Source organism: Rattus norvegicus, chromosome 12 (genome assembly GCF_021556685.1).
Source record: "Rattus norvegicus strain SHRSP/BbbUtx chromosome 12, alternate assembly SHRSP_T2T, whole genome shotgun sequence".
Classification (NCBI taxonomy): Eukaryota; Metazoa; Chordata; class Mammalia; order Rodentia; family Muridae; genus Rattus; species Rattus norvegicus.
In genome coordinates, this window is record NC_141545.1 from 21,027,183 (window position 1) to 21,047,201 (window position 20,019).

At 48.4% G+C, this 20,019-nt stretch overlaps 1 protein-coding gene across 1 annotated transcript in view; it reads left to right on the top strand.

The window, feature by feature from the left end:
- Mad1l1 (mitotic arrest deficient 1 like 1) overlaps positions 1 to 20,019 on the top strand; it is a 310,787-nt gene that overhangs the window by 22,810 nt on the left and 267,958 nt on the right. The window contains 1 exon segment of the mRNA NM_001109387.1: positions 4,714 to 4,775. Within this exon segment, the coding sequence (NP_001102857.1) occupies positions 4,714 to 4,775 (62 nt within the window).

Here is a 20,019-nt window from a genome sequence, read left to right on the forward strand (position 1 = left end):
TATTGCAAATAGAAGAGTCTTTGATTAAAGCTGATAGTGATACATTCTATGGGCATACGTGTGGCTGTTTAGAGGACAACGTAACGGATCCATTACACACAATAGTTGTTACTTCTATACTAAGGTCTATCCTCAACCATGAACTCTTGACGGGTTTATAGTACCAGATGGTGGTTCCCTCTTTTAGAGTGAGTATCAAATCCAATCAGAAAACTGTTGGTTACCCTGGTAACGTGTAGTTATAAGATTATAAAAAAGCTGTCTTTTATCCCGCATTAGATCCAGCACCTTAGTGCCCCCAAGATATCTGGTAGATCTCTTCATCTCAGTCAGCAAAGCCTCTCACCCGCTCTGCCCCATCCCACATCACACTGCTGATGGCTACTCCTGAGCCTGGCAACAATCTCTCTACCCGTCTAGTTACCAAGGCAGGTGGCCACCATGCCAGAAATATACATCCCAATTCCATGGCAGCCTAATGTCTCCAGCCACCACATACTCTCTTGAATTCAATTAAATCACCATATGAAAGAACACACAACACAATAACCTCTGATCCAATTGATAAGATATAATTGCCTACCTAGACATACAAAGCTCTGTACACACCCATCCCTTAAGAATATTCATAACAACTGTAAATGTGCAGAGGGGAATCTTAACATCTGCCTCCATGTTTTCTCCACTGCCTCTCTTTCTTGTTCCAGTTTTCTCCCCTCTCTAAAACTTTTCTCCCGCCCATCCTTCCTTCTCATCCAGTGACATGCCTCGTTCTATCTTGTACCTGCCCTCACCTGTATAATGACATCATCCTACAATAACATACCTGCCATTGCTGCACCTGTAGGCTCATTTTGGCTGCTTGTTATTGTGCACACAGGCTCTAAAGCTGGGTAAGACTGTTGGTGCCAGTTCTTCCCAGCAGCCTGCATAGCACTTCGCAGAACTCCAAGGACTAACTAGCAGGGAGGAAGCTTCTAGCTCAGTTCTAGCTGGATTTATCTGTTCTCCATAGTATGTGCTGTCTTTAGCAACAAGGTCTTAAACCATGTAATTTTAGTGGGTAACCAATAGGAATGGCTACTATACTACATTGTATTAGAGGGCTCTCTGGCCTCCCTTTTGTTTTGAGACAGGGTCTCTCCCTTAACCTGGGCTAGCTAATTTAGCTAGGCTGGATGATCAGGGAGCTCTGCCTGTCTGTTCTCCTCCAGGATTGGATGTTAGGTGTTTGTTCCTATGCCCAGTTTTTATTAAATGAGTGTTGGACAATGAACTCCAGTTCATGCTTGTGTGGTAAATTGTTTGCTTCACTGAGCCATCTCCTCAGTTTCATCTCTGTCTTCTTTTAGAAGTCCAAGGCAGGGCTGGAGAGATGACTCAGCAGTTAAGAGCACTGACTGCTCTTCTAGAGGTCCTGAGTTCAATTCCCAGCAACCACATGGTGGCTCACGACCATCTGTAATGGGATCCAATGCCCTCTTCTGGTGTGCCTGAAGACAGCGACAGTGTACTCACAGACATAAAATAAAGAGTGCTGGTTGACATTAGAGAGTTCTCTGTGACCAGCCTGTGCTGTGGTTCCTACCTATTCATGCTGTACCGGACAGGCCTCTCTTGGACACTGAGTTTTGTAGGCAAAAAGACCTAGAACTTTTTTGTCCTTTCCTCTGGCATTCAGCTCAGAGAGCCGTTCTTTCATTCTTGCATGTGTGAGTTAAGTACAGAGCAAGCAGAAGTAAAAGAGAACTGCAGTAAGCCGCAGAGAGAGAGAGAGAGAAGCAGCAGACAGCAGAGCATCTCATCGGGAGCGCACAGCAGCCCGCAGAGGTGACTTCAAAGCCTGCTGGAGTCCCAGGTCTGATGTCTCTCCAATTGCGGAGGCTTTTGGCTTCACATTCCCATGATAGGCATTTTATACCATGAGTAAGCAATGGTTACCTTTCTTGAATGGTTGCTCTTCTAACTCTTCTTAAGGGCCCACAGTCCCGCTATCCCCTAGGGTTTCTCTGTATATCCCTGGTTGTCCTGGATCTCAACTATTGACAGTAGACAAGGCTGGCCTGGGACTCAGAGACCCACCTGCCTCTGCTTCCTGAGTGCTGGGATTTAAGGTGTGTGCCACTATTGGGCAGGGGCCAAAACTTTGTAATGTCACAGTCATAGGAGTTTATAGTTCTCTTTTCTCCTTGTTGTAGGACCAGGGGTCAGTTTGTGCAAGAACTTGAAATAAACTGGTTGGACTCTGAGACAATGAAGGCCATCTTGGTCCTTGAGCCCACCTTCCTAGGCCCAAATGTCTTGCAAACAGCACATGACATTTACCAACATAACTTATATTACACCTGGATGTAAGGCCTTTGTCTTTGACAGTTTTAGAGGTTTAGGGTGCTTAGGGTGAGTCCTATATAGACGTGCGCTTGCTGTTGACACTAGGTTAGCCCATGCCCCATCTGTCTTGTGGAGAGTGGGCAGGGCGTGGCTGGGAACAGTGTCCCGTGACTCTGGTGGTAGCTGAGCACCTGTCACACCCTTTCACGGTTTTTATCTTCTGCTTGTGTGTGTGTGTGTGTGTGTGTGTGTGTGTGTGTGTGTGTGTGTGTGTTAGAAAGAGTGAGTCCCTGTGCCTTGGTGTGTGTGTGTGTGTGTTAGAAAGAGTGAGTCCCTGTGCCTTGGTGTGTGTGTGTGTGTGTGTTAGAAAGAGTGAGTCCCTGTGCCTTGGTGTGTGTGTGTGTGTGTTAGAAAGAGTGAGTCCCTGTGCCTTAGTGTGTGTGTGTGTGTGTGTGTGTTAGAAAGAGTGAGTCCATGTGCCTTAGTATGTGTGTGTGTGTGTGTGTGTGTTAGAAAGAGTGAGTCCCTGTGCCTTAGTGTGTGTGTGTGTGTGTGTGTGTGTGTTAGAAAGAGTGAGTCCATGTGCCTTAGTATGTGTGTGTGTGTGTGTGTGTGTTAGAAAGAGTGAGTCCCTGTGCCTTAGTGTGTGTGTGTGTGTGTGTGTGTATGTGAGAAAAAATGAGTGCACATTCCACAATGTATGTGTGTATGTATATATGTGTGTGTATGTATGTTAGAAGGAATGAGTGCACATGCCTCATTGTATATGTGTGTGCATGTATATATATGTATGTGTGTGAGAAAAAGTGAGCCCACATGCCACAGTGTATGTGTGTGTATGTGCATGTATGTGGGGAAGTGAGTGAGTGCATGTGCTATAGTGTGTGTGTGGATTCCCAGGAGAACTAGTGAGAATAGACTTTCTCCTACTGGGTGTATTCTGGGGCTCGCACTCAGGTCCCCAGGCATGGTAGTGAGTTCCTTCACCATCTTGCTGGCCCTTAGTATATGGCCAGTACTGGGCACAGGTATTTTTAAGTATAGTTAACTTTTATTAAACAAACCTCCAAAAGATTTTCAAGGGAGAATTAAAAGGCTAATCAACAGATTGTTCACAAAAATTAAGTATCTATTTGGGTTAAAAAGTGAGTCCATACACAGACCTTAAATGTTGCACCAAAGTCAGCTCCAAATTAATCATTGATCAAATGTAAAATGGGAAACTATGCATATTTTTCTCCCATTATAGCAGACAAAATAACATTTACAATATCTTAGGTTTTATATCGACTGTTTAGCTATAACTTAAAATAATTATTTATAAAGAAAAAATAACATGATAATTTGAACTTTACTAAAATTGGAAACTTCTTTGCAAAATGAAAATATAAGCATGCACAGTTTTTGTTGTTTTCACTGTATATTCTTGGCTGGCCTGGAACTAGCTGTGTAGACCAGGCTTGCCTTGAACTCTCAGAAGTCTGCTGGCTTTAAACCTCCAGTTCTGGGATTAAAATCATGGCCCTTGTGGGCCAAGAACCTTGTTTTTTTTTTTAATTATTTAACTTTTTATTGATTCTTTGTGAATTTCACATCATGAATCTCAATTCCATTCATCTCTGTGTTGCTTTGTATCTGCCCTCTGCCCTTGCAACTTCCTCCCAAGAAGAAAAAAAAAATTTGTTGTAGAAGCTATACTACGTCACAGTGTATCCCACAGTGCACCCTTTCGCCTGTTCGTCTTAACTTGCAGATGTTCAATGCAAAGAGTCACTGGGCTGGTTTGAGACTGCTGGCTTCTGCTACACCGTTGGCTCCTCATAGGAACTCCTCTGGGATAGCCTGTTGTTACTCTGTGTCATAGAGATCTTGCACATTTGGATCTGCAGGACTGGTGGGCCCAGAATCATGAGTGAACCCTGAACCCCTGGTATCAGCTATGTGCTGGCCCCCTAAAGATGGAGCTGATCTGAAGCACGTGGTCATTTCAGCTCCAAAGGGGTAGGGGAGAGACTCTGTGGGTCAAGCTGGTCTGGAACAGGCACACAGGCATAGATGACCCTGTGTCCCTGTCATGGCTAGCTAGTCACATCTAAGTCATCCTTGGTCCTGGCCTACCACAGAATTGGGGGAAAACGTGGCTCTAGAATAGAGTTCATTGGTCTAGGATTTAGCATTCTGGGAGAGCTGGCTCCTGGCTATTTGGCTGGACATGGGGCAGGAAGGAGCAAGGCCTAGTGAGTCCTGTACGTTCATCTGCTAAGGTCACCCAACCACCAGTGATCACAGATAGGATGGGGGACTCCAGTACTTCTGTCATTGTTTGCTTTCACATGACAGTTGCTGGGCAAGGGACACTGATGTCTGTAATTGTCTTTCTAGAAGCTGCTTGCAAAGCTGCAGAGCTGGGAGAAACTGGACCAGACCATGGGCTTGAATCTCAGGTAGGTGACTGTTGCCGTCTTCGCTCCTACCTGCTGGCTCCCAGTGCTCTTCATCCCTTCTGGCTCCCAGTCCACGGAGGACAGGGCAGGCAGCCTCCTTTTTAGGTTGTGGTGAGGAGCTCTCGTTCAGGCTTAACGAGTGCTTTACATGGGCGGGAGGTCGAGCCTTATTGTAAAGACTGTTGAAAATCGCATATCCTCAGAGTGTAGGGAGAGGGCATTGCAATGGCCTGCATGCTCACAGGACCCTGTGTATATAAGGAAGTGACTGCTTTGTGGGAACATAACTTCTTTTAGGTAATGATAAACTCTGGGGATGGACTCACTGAGTTAAAATCCAATCATACTGGAAGATTCATGTTCCACTCGGGCCCTTGGAGCATCTCATGTGACTGGTCCGTGTCAGGTGTGAGTGCAGAGATGCAGAATGGGCCACAGGGCAGAGCTGCTGGACCCTGTGTGTTCAACAACAGCAAGGGCAGGGCGTTCCCTGTTGCTCTCCATCTGTTCACTACTCTGTTGTGGGGTGCCATTCACTGATGACCTCACCCATTTGTGGTTCAGTTTTGGGTTGCCTGTCAGCTGCCATCAACAGCTGTGATCCCCTGAGTGTTGGCCTGGATGTCACCCTTCATGGTAGCTGTGTCTGTTTCAGAATTCAGGAAAGTTGGGGGTACTGCTAGTTGGGATAAGGTGTTGGAACTTGGGCAGAGGCTTGTGGGATCCCAGCAGCCCTTCGTTGTACTACTTCTGGCTTGCTGACTGTCTTTCCTGCTGCTCTGAGAAACATGTCCAGATGGAAACTGCCTGAGCTCAGCTGTTTTGTAATCGTATTGTCCTTCGCTGGCTCTGGAGCCATCACCTTCTGATGGCAGCATTGCCTTCTGTTCTGTTACTTGACAGTGCCTTTCGTTTCCTCTCTGCCCCATCTGCAGAACCCTTTTCTCAGAGGCTGGCCCAGCAGGCCCAGTGCTGCGTGCCTCCTCCTGTCTTCTGGGCTCGTTAACTGCCAGCAAGGGTCCCTCTTACTCCTGGGGATACTCTGCCCAGACAAGACACCTCCGTGACTTCTTTCTTGTGATGGAGATCAAAGGCCCCTCCTGCCCAGTTGGACCAGCCCTGTTGGAACACTGGTGTGCTGGTGTGCCTGCGTGTCTGGTGCCTGCCACACAGTACTTAGTGTCAGTCAGGACTGTGGAGCCATTGCCCTGGCTGGAGTAGCACAGGTCACAGTGGCCAGGTTGAAATGTGTAGCTGTTCTGTGAACCCTTTGGACAGACATATTTCCCCAACCGACTGCCCTGTTAGGGGCTCGGCTGCTATGAGAGCAAGCTGGTCCTTGGTTGCTGTCCAGCTCTCTGTGCCACACAGGAGAGGAGTGGGTGCTTATGGTGCTCCATGTTCTTATGGAGAGCGTGGGGAGACCCTTCTTAGGAGCCATACTGCCCTGGGCCCCTCTTCTCTTAACTGAGGAAGAGCTCAGGGCTTCTGCGAGCTGTGCCTGTAAGGTCCAGAGGGTCATGTCCTTAGGAAACATCTCAACTGGTAATGATCCTTCCTGGAAGGCAAAGGGCCACTGGCCTCTTTGTTGACAGCTCTCTTAGTCTTCTGATAGCTGTCATTCGTGTAGTCCTGGACCGTTGAGTCTGCCTGGTACCTTGGAAGCTCAGTATTACCTGCTTACCTTCCATGCGCACCCAAGGGCAGAGATTTGGGTACAGGCCAGGGTCAAGGTTGGACCCTGGGTGACATGGATTCTACCCTGTGGCTACACTTCTCCTGTGATGGTGTTGGGTACTGATCAGCTGTATTAAACCTGCTCCCTTAACATGTAAGCTGGGTCTGAGCTCTAGGACACATGCTTGAGTGTACACTTAGAATGTGTGATGTCCTGGGTCCATTTCCCAGCAGCTGATCCTTAACAAGTTGATGGGGGGCTGAGATGGCTCGGTGGGTGAATCACTTACCATGCAAGCCACACAACCGCAGGCAGATGTCTAGAATGTAGGCAAGGGTACAGGAGAGAACCAGTTCCACACCAGTCCCATACACGAGTCACAGCGCTCAAGTACAAATCTCACACATACAATAGAAGTAATAGAAACGAAAAAGTAAACAGACTTTGGAGAAAATCAATATTCTGATTCTCTGGTATGATGAGGATTTTGGATTTTCTCTTTCTTTTTAACATCCATCTATCTATCTGTCTGTCTGTCTATCTGCCTGCCTGCCTGCCTGCCTACCTATTGTGTGTGTGTATGCAAATGCATGTGTGACTTCATGTCTATCCAGTGTGTAGTTAGTTGCCTGTGGAGGCCAGAAGAGGGTGTTGGATCTCTTGGAACTAGAGTTAGAGGTGGTTGTAAGCTGTCATGTGGGTGCTAGAAACTGAATCTAGATCTAAAAACCAATCAGTGAGTGCTTCTAACATATCTTCAGTCTCAAGGCTCCCCTACCTTTTTTTGGGGGTGGGTTTGGGTAGTTGTTTGTGCAAGGCTAGGAGAATGGCTGACTGAAGCCTGGGAGCTGGGAGTGATGAGATTAGACACGATGCAGGTCAGGGGCAGAAGTAATGGAAGGATGGGGGGAAATTAGGATTCGCTGTCAGTGCTGGGGCTGTGACTCCTTAGGAGAATTCATACATTTGCCTACTCACATAGTCATACATGTGTGCATGAATTCACATACGTACAAACGCACATAAGCACAAGCACACACCACACACAAACACATGCACATACATGGCTATGTACTAGTTCAAGGATGCACTCTTAGCTGGAGACCTGACTAGGCTTTCGGAAGCAGGTACTCCTTCTTGCATGCCTGCCTGTCTGACCTGTGGCTCTATGGATTCTGAACTGCCAGTAGGTGGCACTGCCCCCTTGATGATCAGCTTTCTTCAAGGAGGCCTGTGAACACCCTTGGCAGCCTGTCATGGGGCTTATGGCCCTTCCATAGGGACTTCCTCACTAGTGTCAGGGATCTTATTAACTGAGGTGCGACTGGCTGCCTTCTTACGTACTGGCAGGTTGTCACTCGGGCCTATGCCCTCCCTGTCTGTGACCATCATCTCTCAGAGTCCTCTGCCCCCTAGGGTCGGAGTGCTGCTGGTGTTGGTGCAGAGCCTGTGAGGACATAGCTCTGGCCAGCCTGTGGTGCTTAGCCATAGTGTAGTTGTTGCTTTCCTAATTGCAGTGACACAACACCTCATAGAACAGCTTGGCCTTGGCTCCAGGGTGAGTATGAAGTCTATGAAGGTGGAGAGTGGCAGCAGGGGCATGAGGCAGCTGCTCACATTGTGTCCACAGCTGGGGAGGAGAGATGAACGGGGCTCATCCGCTTTCTCCTCTTTATTGAGTCCGGCTTACTGAGTAGTGCTACCTCCATTCAGGTTGGGTGAAATTCCAGGGAGACACTTTCATAGTCATGCCCAGATATGTGTCTCCTAGGTAGCAGTAAATCCAATCAAGTGGGCCATGCACATTAACTGTCACACCTAGGTTAGGACAGTATGTGGGCCTGTGCGAGTTCCTCACAGCGCGACAGTGTTACTCTCTGCAGTGTGACACTTCTTAAGCCTGAGGAGTCTAGAGATGTTATGGGGAGCATTTAAGCAAGTTGACTGGGGTGTTTAGCCACTGTAAACCAGGAATCAGATGCCGATCTGCAGATAGACTGTGATGTGTCCTGTGCATAGGGCCACAGGGGTAAGGACAGATGGACCTGTCTACCTGTGTCCAGTGCATGGGATCATGTGGGCTGAGTCACATGGCTCTTTTCACCTGTGTGTCCAGTGCACAGGACCATGTGAGCAGGTGCACATGCTTCTGTCTTCCTCTATGAGTCCAGTGTATGGAGTCACATGAGCTAGAGCAGACAAGTTTGTACCCGTTTGTGTCCAGTGCAGTAGGGTCATGTGGGCTGGGGAAAATGGGCTTTCCTCTTTCAGATGCATCAAGTGCCATGCGTCATGGGGGCTGAAGCAGATGATCTGTTATGGACAGTGTGTTTATGTCCAGATGACATGGGGCAGACAGAGCACACAGTTCTCTCTATCTGTGATGTGTCCAGTACGTGGGGTTATGTAAGCTGGGGCAGTTGTACACAGACAGGGTCATGTGGGCTGGGGTTAGACAGGCTTTGTGATGTGGAAATTAATGGGCAGGAGACTGCCCGGCAGTATATACATATGATGCTGTGGCAGGGCCCCAGCAGAGCCCTCTGTGTTGTGACAAGTACCAATGTAGCTGAGCTGGTGGCCTTCTTAATCCTCAAGGAGTTTTTGGAAGTTCAGTGGGGGTTGACACAGTATTGTCATGAGGGGCATGGAGAGAAGTGGTCTCTCAGGGTAGACTGTGGGGAACGGCTTACAGTATGGAGAATAAATGACTGCAGACCGAAACAGCCTGCAGGATGGTGTGGCTGTGGAGAGAGACTGGCAGGGATGGTGGAGCAGGAGTAGAGGGCGCTATTTTCAGGAAAATCAGCTGTTTCCAAAGAGCATTTCAGGTTGGGAGATTTGTTAACTGCCCAGCACTTGCTTTTGATTGAGAACATTGAGCAAACTAGGAAAGAAGGGAGGCTCTGCAGCCAGAGAGAGGGCACCAGGAAACAACCCTGATGGCCCTGATGCTAGGCATGAGGCTTGTGCTCTCAGCACCGTGCTAATGCTGTAGATGCTGGCTCACCGCTGCCCGCATTGGGGTGAGCCACATGTTCTTACCTTCCTGTTGAATGTCCTCACCTGTGTGACTGGGTAATTCAAGAGCAGGTCATCCTGGGAGCAAGGAAATGCTCCTTGGGTAAATATGCTTCACCCTAGTTCCTTCTGCTTATCAGTACCCATGTAAAAAGCCAAGCATGGCTGCCTGTGCCTGTAGCCTGTATCCACTGTGAGGGGCAGAGACAGGATGGCTGGGGTTTGTAGGCTGCTAGCCAAGCTCTAGGTTCAGTGAGAGATCCCATCTCCAGAGAATAAAGCCGAGAGTGACAGAGCAGGACGCTTTGACAGCCTCTGCACACATGCATATGGTGTGTGTACACATGCACATATGTCCTCTCCTCTGCAAAAATCAGGGTGTGTGGCCTGGATAGGAAAAACTATCTGGAGACAACATAATCATGTAGGAAGTCCAAAGTATCAATAAAAGGCTGTTTGGACTCATTAGCCAGGTCTGCAGGGTCCTAGAACTGGCGACAGTCAACAAGGATAGACGGTATTTCTGAGTACCATGGCGACCTGTGGGAAGGACACAGCGTGTACAGTAGCATCAAAACAGAGCAGTGCTTAGGGATAAATTTAACACAGCATGTCCAAGATCTGTGCTTTGCAAACAGTAAGATGCAGCTGTCAGTAATTATGGATGACCTAATAATGGCGGGACGTGGTAAGAGACAGGGGAGGAGAAAATAGACCCTTTCCTCTTTGCTCCCAGTTGCCTGCTCAGCCCCGCACCCTGACACCAGATGGTTTTTTTTTTTTTCTGCACAGCAAGCAGTTCTCCAGTAGATGCCAGCTGGGCGTCCTACAATCCAGCTCAGACACTGTCAGAGTTCGGGTTGGATCCCACAGGTTGAGACCTCAGACCCAAACAATCGACCTATTCTGCTGCCTGTTCTCAGTCCTAGGTTGTCACCAAGTTCCCAAGACTGTCTCCCAGGTGAGGTTCCCAGAAGCCCCTTGGGTTAATTTGCTAGGAGTGCTCAGAGAATGCAGAAACACCTTTATCGTGCCTGCCTGTCCTTGTCTGGTTTGTGTTTTTGAGACTCATAGCTCAGGCTAGCCTCCAAGTCACTGAGTAGCTGATCTTGAACTCTGGATCTTGCTGTTTCCACTTCCTGACTACTAAGATTTCAGGCATTCACCACTAGGTCCATTTTATAGAGTTCTGGGAGTGGAGCCCAGATCTTAGGGCACACTGAGTGTTCTGGCTAGTTTTGTCACAAGCTACAGTCATCTGGAAAGAAGAAACCTCAGTGAAGAAAGGCTTCCTCCTTATCCCCCAGATTGGCCTGTGATGCCGTTTCTTGGTTAATGATTAATGTCTTAGGGCCCAGTTTACTTGGGGCAATCAATACTGGGCAGGTAGTCCTATATGGTATAAGAAGGCAGGCAGAGCAAGCCATGAGGAACAATCCAATAAGCAGCATTTCTCCATGGCCTCTGCTTCACTCAGTTCTTACTTCCAGGTTCAGGCCGTGCGCTTCTTCTTTGACTTGCCTGGATGATAGACTACTAGCTGTAATCAGTGACCCTTCCTCCCCAGCTCGGGTTTGGTCATGGTATTTATCACAGCAGCAGTGCCTCGCTAAGGCACTAGGCAAGACTCAGCACTCTTCCAGCTGAGCCATGTCCTGTGTCCGTCAGCTAATGTCCGGCACTACACCTGCACCAGATAGAATATTTGAGTCACTACCCAGTCCTGCATGATATGGACAGACCTATTTCTCCATGCTGAGGGACAATTACTTTGTTTTCCCCCAAGTAAACAGCATTAGCATTGCTTGGATAAATTCCTAAAGACATGTTTGGTTTTTTTTCCTTGGTTCAAAAGAAACTGTGTGTTTAGAATTGATAGCTGATGCCAAATTGCCCTTTGAAAAGCTGTATTTCTACACATTTCCGTCAGGGAATGGGAGCCCATGGCTTAATTGGGTGAGTGTGCTTTCGAGGGTTCAAGCAGAGATGCAGAGTGAGTCACAACAGAGCAAGGAGAGCAGGCGGCTTCACTGCTCGGCTTTTTAAACACTATACTTAGCAATTCAGATGGAAGCCAGAGGCTTATTAAGCAGGCTCAGAGTGAGTGTTGGACCCCTCTGTAGTCAGCTCTGTGTTCTCTGTAGGGAATGATTTGCCAGTGGCTGAATGCCTCTGCTCTTGGCACCTGACTCTGTCACTTTTGTGCCTGAGCCTGGCCTTGCTTCAGACCCTTCAGGGTGGTCATTATACCTGTCATTGTTCGTGCGTGTGCGTGTGTGTGTGTGTGTACTGTATGGCATTGAGGAGTGCTGTGGTGTGGGCCCTGGGAGAGCTGGCAGCTTCCCACTTCAAACTGCTGACCTCGAATCAGAGTTGGAAGCCAGCAAGTGCTGACCTCTGCTTTGCTGAAGCATCTCTAGGCCAGCCAGATGACACATTCTAGGGACTAGCTTGCCTGATGTGCCAGGCCAATTAGGGGGACTGTGGGGAGAGTGAGTGGGTAGACTCACTTCCAAGATGGGAGCAAATTGGCCAACCCAGCCCCACACTCTGCTAACGTTTCTCTACTCAATGTTTGTAATGACCTGGGTGTCTTCTTGATGGATGTCCAGCGCTCCCAGTGCTCAGAAGGTAAGCAAGCTGTCAGGTGTCTTGAAGAACTGATGTCTGTAATGGCTGACTCTTCGTTGAGGCCTAGATGTGAAGGAGGGAGATTCTACCTGCAATGTGGCCTGTTCCTGGACTTCATTTAGTTCATTGCTCACGGCTGCTTGTGTGCGACCTATGTCCCGGAGAGGGAGAAACCCTGCTGACTTATATGTTTATGGTGGGCTTTCCCTACCAGTGGTCTCAGGAGCCTTGAATATTCAGTCTTTTTTTTTTTTTTTTTTTTTTTGGTTCTTTTTTTCGGAGCTGGGGACCGAACCCAGGGCCTTGCGCTTCCTAGGCAAGTGCTCTACCACTGAGCTAAATCCCCAACCCCAATATTCACTCAGTCTTGACAGTTCCCTGCTGCTTTCTGCTATGGAGATTGTGAAGGTTTTGTGTCAGCTAACTCATAAGTTTGATGCTTTGGTACCTAAGGGAGGGGCTGGTCTTCTGAGTAGAAGGCGTTCAGTAAACACTGGGGGAGCATGTGATGAGGGGTGTGTTGTGGTGCTTGGCTGTTGCGTCTGGGCAGGCCTAGCAGCTCATTTATGCCTGCCAATGGGAGCAGGGGCTTCAGGATCACAGAGCCTTCCTGACCAGTGAGGTTGGGGGAGGTAGCTCTTCTGTTTCTTTGCCGCATCGCAGGAAGGAGGGTCTTCTTAGGGTACTGATGACCATCTCTTTAGGGGGTGGGTGGTCTTTGTCCCATGGGGAAAGGATGGGAGACATATGTTTTGTGTTGGCTAGTGTCACCCCTGTGCCTGTCACAGAGGTGGTGGGATATAGAACATGGAGATCAAATGCTTTCTGGAGCCGGTTGTGATGGCGCACGCCGGTAGGATTTGCTGAAGGAGGCAGAGGCAGGAGGATCAAATGCTTTCTGGAGCAGACACCACACATGTACGTAGGCAGCTGCATGCATAGAAGGAAGTGGCTTGGCCCCACCCGTGCTCTATGTGTGTTCCTCACAGTGCCTTTGACCTTTTTTCCTGGTTGTATAGACAGGGCTCATCTTAAGTGCCTCCTTTGAAGTTGACTTGGCAGAATCCAAAGCCTTGAGAGCTTTGGGGGTGAGATGTGCACCCAGGGTTGATGTGACAGGAGGTGGCTACAGCAGCATCCCTGGTGTCACAGTTGGTTTTTGTCCAACCCCCTCTTTTTTTGGTGTGTGCATAATCATGCGTGTACATGTATGTGAAGGGCAGAGCTTGATGCCAGGTGTCTTTCTCAATCACTTTCCACCATTTCTTTCCAATTTTTTTTATTGTTAGAGAATTTCATATATGCATATGTGTTTTAATCAAATATTCCATTTCTCTCCAATTCCTCCTCACTATCCCTTCCCAACTTCAAGTGTCCTTTTTTTCAACCTACTAAGTCTACTTCCTGCTGCCAGCATGTGTGTAGGTATCGGACCATCTACTGGAACATGGGCAGATTTCACATTCCTAGAGAACACTGGCTCCCTTCCCCACCCCTCCGCCGTCCACATTGGGATTTTCGCTGGCTTGCTTTTGTGCAAGTCTCGTCCATGCAGCAAGAATCACTGAGTTCCTGAGTGCAGTGGCATTGCCTTGCTAGAGAACACTGCTTCACAGTGAGTGCCTGCGACCTCTGGCTCTTAGGGACTTTCTACCCCCTCTTTCTCAGTGACCCCTGAACCTTGGGGGGTGGCTTTTGATAGCGATGTCCCATTTAAGACTGAGTACTTCATAGTGTCTTATTCTCTGTATACCAACTAGTTAAGGGTTTCTGTATTAGTAACTGTCTACCATACAGAAAAGCCTCTTTGACGAAGATTGAGGGATGTACTACTAATCTATGGATGTGAAGATAAATACTTATGGAGCAATTTAACCCTAGGTCCTTTTGGTAGAATGATGGCGTAGCTTCTCCTCCACGGTTCTTGATCTAGTTAACAGTATGTGGCAGAGTTCCATCTGTGGAATGGGCCTTAAATGTAGTTAGAAGGTTGTTTGCTACAGTGTGGCACTTGTACCAGTTGCCCCACTCTTGCCTGGCTGGATGTTGTAGACGGGAGGTTTTACGGTTCAGCGAGCCTGTGGCTGACTTGGCTGTCTAGTCGCTTGTATAGCACCTTCCGCACTGTGAAAGCTACTCACTAGGGATGAGGCTACTCACTAGGGATGAAGCTACTCACTAGGGATGAAGCTACTCACTAGGGATGAAGCTACTCACTAGGGATGAAGCTACTCACTAGGGATGAGGCTTTCAGGTTGCTACCAGCCTGATTTTCCTGTGTTCCATGACTCAGGTATGTGTCTACCGTATTTTTAAAGACAGGATCTGTCACTCAAGCTGAAACTTGCTGTTCTGGTTAGACTGGCCAGTGAGCTCCAGGGATCCTCTTTTCTCTACTTCCCCAGGGCAAAGATGACAAGCCTAAGCTGTGGTACCCCAGTACTCCCCACCTCTTTTTTTTTTTAAACTTCTTTTTTTAAATTTTGAGACAGATCCTCTCTATCCCTGGTTATCCTGAAACTCACTGTGTAGGCCAGGTTTGCTTCAGACTCACAGGGGTCCTCCTGACTGCTCTCCAGGTGCTAAGAGGTATGTCCCACTGTCCCTGGCAGTGGGTGCCTGGCACTTCCCATGCACTGGGGCTTGCACTTGGGTCCTTTTCTTGTGCTGCAAGCATTTTGCTAATTGGCCATGGTGGATTTTGTCTCAGCAGGTGGTTTACCGGAGTCCTGTTACCTACTATGTCCTCTCCTCTGAAGTCAGGAACCTCAGAGTACCAGGTCTGAGTGACAGAGGCCTCAGGCCCTAGGGAGCTGAGTGGCTCTGATAGAGGAATTTGAAGGAAGTTTGAGGGTGAAACCACCCAAGCATAGGTTAGACTAGGGACTGGAGACCTCTTCTGAGATGGTCTGTGCCAACCTCCTTTTCATTGAGGATTTTCCAGAAGCTACCATGCCTCATGGGCTTATATCATGCAGACTCTGGAGAACAATTAGGAAGTTTGGGGATCTGGGCTTCCCACATGGCCATCATTCTTGTGACCCTGAGTTATAAGATAGTGACCCTGGATGTGTCACCTAGGATCATGCACCCGTCAGTGGCCCTGTCCTTCCTCATAGCAGCTGTTACTGGTGTCAGAAACTGCAAACTTTCTCGGGTTTCCCTGTTCATAATAACCTCCCTGTGCTGGGCTGGCTGTTTTTGGGGATTCCCTCGCTGTAGAATGTCATAGAACGCAGGTCATTAGTCTGCTAAGCCTCTGTACCTCTTTTCCTGCATCTGGCCTCTCACCTGCAGAGTAGAGCTCTGGCCTTTGCAGAAAACAGACTGAAGGGCAGCCTAGACCTGGGGGTGGTAGGCCCTCATCCACTCAGGGACTCTGGTGGAGGGTGCACTGAGCCCTTCAAAAAGATGTCTTTGTATGGAGCTGCAGCAAAGAGAGCAGGTTTGCATTCACAGCAGTGGAATGGAATTCTCATTTAAAACTCAGGAGGCTGCAGTGCCCTTCTATACTCCACCCTGCCTTTGTGATACTTCAGCTCTTATCTGACCACCTCTAAAAGCAGAGCTGCGTTGCTCCTGGGCACGGTGAGCTTAGGTCTTCATTTCCACCTTGCCGCACACAGAGCCAACCACTGTGCTCTGCTGCCGGCATCTCAGTGAGGGAACTGGACTTTGGCTTCCCATATGAGCTTTGAGGCCATGGCTCAAACTCTCCAGTGCTCACCCAGAGCAGGCTGCCTGCCAGGGACAGGAGCTGAGAGCCTGGGTCCTGCCACCCAGCCTTGCACGGGTGTGCGCTCTTCCATCCCGAGCCTGGCTGGCTGTGGGGAAGGAGGTTTTGCAGGCAGGGCTCTTGCCGTGGGGAAGATGGGCTCATAGGCAGGTTTCAAGAGTAGCATCCCAGCTCCTGCTGCCTATGTATCTTCTCCACTTGATCCTAGCCTGTGTCCCCAGGCTCCAGCAGGCCACCTCCTGCCTTTGGTTGGGCAAGGTGTTGGCTGGGTGGTGGGAGGTGGAGGATTCTGAAATGAAGCATGAAGCACCGTCATTGTAGCTGGTACATGTGCCACACTCATGAGACACAGTGTCAGGCTGTGAGCTGCAGGTATCCTTCCATGTCTACAGAGCACACAGCTTGACATGGGACATAGTGACAGCTGTCAGGATGTCCTGGGAGTCTGGCTTTGGCTGAAGCATGGCATTTGCAGAGATCATGAGTGACAGCACTTGTTGAATGTTGCTAGTGGAGCACCTGACAAATGTTACAGTGCTTCTTCACCTGAACACGAGAGTTAGGAAAAGTCCTGGGGTTAAACACCTGGCCATATGCCTGGACAATGCAGTGTGCTCTTTCTACTCATTTTGGAGCCAGCAAAGTCTCTGAATTGCTTTTTAAAAATTTTGTTCTTATTTTTAAAAATAATATTTTATTGCATTTAATTATTTAGTATATGTATATGTTTATGCACATGTGCTGTGGTGCAATATGGCAGTCAGAGGGTAATTTGTGGATGTCAGCTATTTCTTTCTATCTTGTAGGTTTACCGTGTGGTTTCCAGTACTGAACTCAGGCAGGCAGGCTTGGTCACAGGTCCCTTTTTATCCCCTGAGCCACGTCTCTGGCCCTGGTTTTGGTTTTTGAGAGAGGGTCTCATGTGCTTGGGCTAATTTTGAAGTTGCTAAGTAGCTAGGAATGACTTTGAACTCCTGATTTTTCTGCCTTTGCGTCCCCATTGTTGAGATTATAGGTGTCTACCACTATGTAAATCTGGTTCATCTTTGTGGTCTCATCTTTGTGCATATTCAGCAATCATTCTGCCAATTGAAATCTATCTCCGTGAGGGAAATAGTTTTGATAAAGCTTTTCTTAAGTGCGGGATCTGTTTGGGTAGAGTTGTGGTTGGGTTCACTCACAGTTCTGTCTGTAAGTGAGGAATCTCACTTCAAGTCGTGATCAGGTATACTCACCAGGCTGGTATGCCATAGGCCAAAGTGTGCTTGTACTGGAGGGACACTAGTGTGAACCAGAGGCAACCGGTGACCTGCTCTTAGTGTGGATCTGTCTGTCCTCAAAGGCCCTGGCTTCCTGTGGCTTATGCATCTGGGGTGCGGAACTTAGGAATGTCTATTCTGCAGAATGTCATTAGAGGTAGTAGAGTGGCAGCAGCCAGGTGACCTGTGTTTGTGGACTGTCCACCCAGCACATGTTCTAGGGCACCCTACTGGATTGGGGCCAGACCTGCTGTGTATTTGCTGGTTTGATGCTGTTGATGGGAACATAGCCTAGGGCAGGTTCTACTCTGAAAGCAAGGCGTCTTTTCAGAGAACCCACAGTCCACTAGTTTGAAGGTAGTCCTTGTTCGGATGGTTCTGAGGTTTCTCAGTTGCTTGCTGGATATTAATGCTGTAGTAGTTACAGTGTAGCCTGCTTTTTGGTAGTGTCTCTACTCTTCCTCATCTGCCTGTGGCTCTTTATGACTTCTGCCTGACTGTGTGGGACGAGAGGCTCTTGGAGGGACCTGTGGCCAAGGTCAGCCAAGTAAGCTTGTATCTTGTTGGGCTGCATGGCTGATTCTGAAACCTAGTGGGCTCTGCTCTTGGTAACCTCCATCCATCTGGCCATCCACCTGTGCCAGGCAGCTGGCCCTAAATCTTTGTGGGCTGTTCAGTTCCATGCTGTCACATTTCCTTTCTGTCAGGGGCCACCATTTTGGAGCCTAGCACAGCGCACATGTGGCAGGAACCCAGCTGGAGGCTCTCGAAGACCTGCCGCTCTGTAGTGCTTTGGCAAGGTCTGCTGGAAGGCTTGCTCAGCCCACCACCTTTGCCCTGCCTCCCAGCTGGGTCTGGAATTGCTCTTGCCTGGCGTGGATGAAGGCTGCTGGGTGGAGGCTGCCAGGTAGAGCCCAGGCAGCCATCACTTGGGAGAGGAAACATTTAACTTTTGAGGCAGCAACACAATACCATCTCCTCTGTGGAGGCGGCCGAGGTAGAAGATTAGCAATTAATTCTTTATTACGTGCAAACTCCTCTTCAGTTCTGTGGAACCAAACAGTCCTCCCACCGTGAGGAGGGGCGGCCCCACTCAGTCCATTCCCCAGTGCACCGCTGCTCAGCTGCTCTTGAGCTGATAGGAATTGCTTCCCCGTCTTCATGGAAGACATTCAGACACGCAGTTCTCTGGCTTCCTTCCTACTTGCTCCCCTGCCTCCCCCTTCTCTGTTATAGTTTATTGTTCTTCGGTCTCAGGAGCATCTCGCTGTTTATTGGGATTGCAATTAGAGAATGCAGGTATCAGCTGCCTTTTAGGCTAGACAAGTTGTAGCACGTTGATTTTCATTTTCTTTAAATGATAGCTTTTTTTTATTGACTTATGAGAACACTGACTCTGAGGAGAGAGTCACTGGGTGCTGTTATTGGTCTTGTCTTTAGTTTGGACGATTTTATTGTTTACTGTAGCTTGGATGACCTGTCAGAGGCATGTTGTTAGGTGTTGCTTCTCAGTTAGCTGCAAATTACTAAGTATGATGGCTTGCTTTTGAAGGAACTGTGAGCTATAGGTCATTGTTATAGTCTTAAAAAAAACCCCAATAGCCACCATGGACAGTATGAGTAAATGGACCCAGCTATGTTATGTCCAATAAAACTTTACTTTTGGCCTGAGCGTGTAGCTCATTGATAGAGCCTCTTGCCTAGAATCCCCCAGTGAGGGGCTGGGGGTGTGGCTCAGTAGTAGAGCCCCTGCCTAGAATCCCCCAGTGAGGGGCTGGGGCATGGCTCAGTGGTAGAGCCCCTGCCTAGAATCCCCCAGTGAGGGACTGGGGGTGTGGCTCAGTGGTAGAGCCCCTGCCTAGAATCCCCCAGTGAGGGGCTGGGGGCGTGGCTCAGTGGTAGAGCCCTGCCTAGAATCCCCCAGTGAGGGGCTGGGGTGTGGCTCAGTGGTAGAGCCCTGCCTAGAATCCCCCAGTGAGGGGCTGGGGTGTGGCTCAGTGGTAAAGTGCTTACTTAGCATGTGTGAGGCCTTGGGCTCCATGTCCCATAGCATAAACAAGCAGAACAGTTTTGTTTTCAAAACCAATATCTGATCATTTGGTTTAAAAGCAGCATAGAACCTGTGTCTTCCTTCTTAGTAGTTTAGTTTACTCCCTGGTAACTTTCTGCTCTGGTATATCAGGAAGTTTTCTCTTCTCTTGGTCTGCGAGAATCTCCCAGCATCTTGTGCCCTTATTTGACAGTGGTTGTGTTGGGTGTGAGCCTAGTACAGGGTGGGGTGGTGGTCACAAGCTGCAGGCAGTACCTATCTTGGTTTGAATCTTGACCGTGGTCAAATTGGGTCTCACATAGTGACCTGGAGGTATTTGAAGGACATGGGACTCCCTTTTGGAGATCTTAAGGAACCCAGTTCTGTTAAGGTAGCTTCAGGAAGCTCCAGCTTCAGCCTCCTTCGGCCCTGAGGCTGGAGTTGGGGGTGGAGTTCAGAGTACTTGTTTCCTCACTCTGGGCGGGGCTTTGGGCACACCCTTCCTCCTCAGTGCCTGGTGAGACTCACATCTGTCTGTACAGTAAGACCTGCATTTGTTTCCATCAGCAACATGAACCCTTGTTTACGGCCTTTTCCACTTACTGACAACCCTTGCCAAATTAATTTTATTTAATTATCTCCCAGGGCTAAGCTTGAATACATTTTGTGTTAAATTCACAGTTTTTTCCTTTTCTAACCGAAATGGACTTAATATCCTTGTTAAAATCTGATTAAAACTAAAATTGAGTTTTTTGAAGTCTGATTATCCCATGAAATGGAATTTTTAAACCTAATTACGAGTGGATTTGCATACACTTTTCAGCACCATTGAAAAGAAAGTCGAAGGAAATTTATTAATGACAGCCTTTCCTGCATTTCCTTGGGGCATG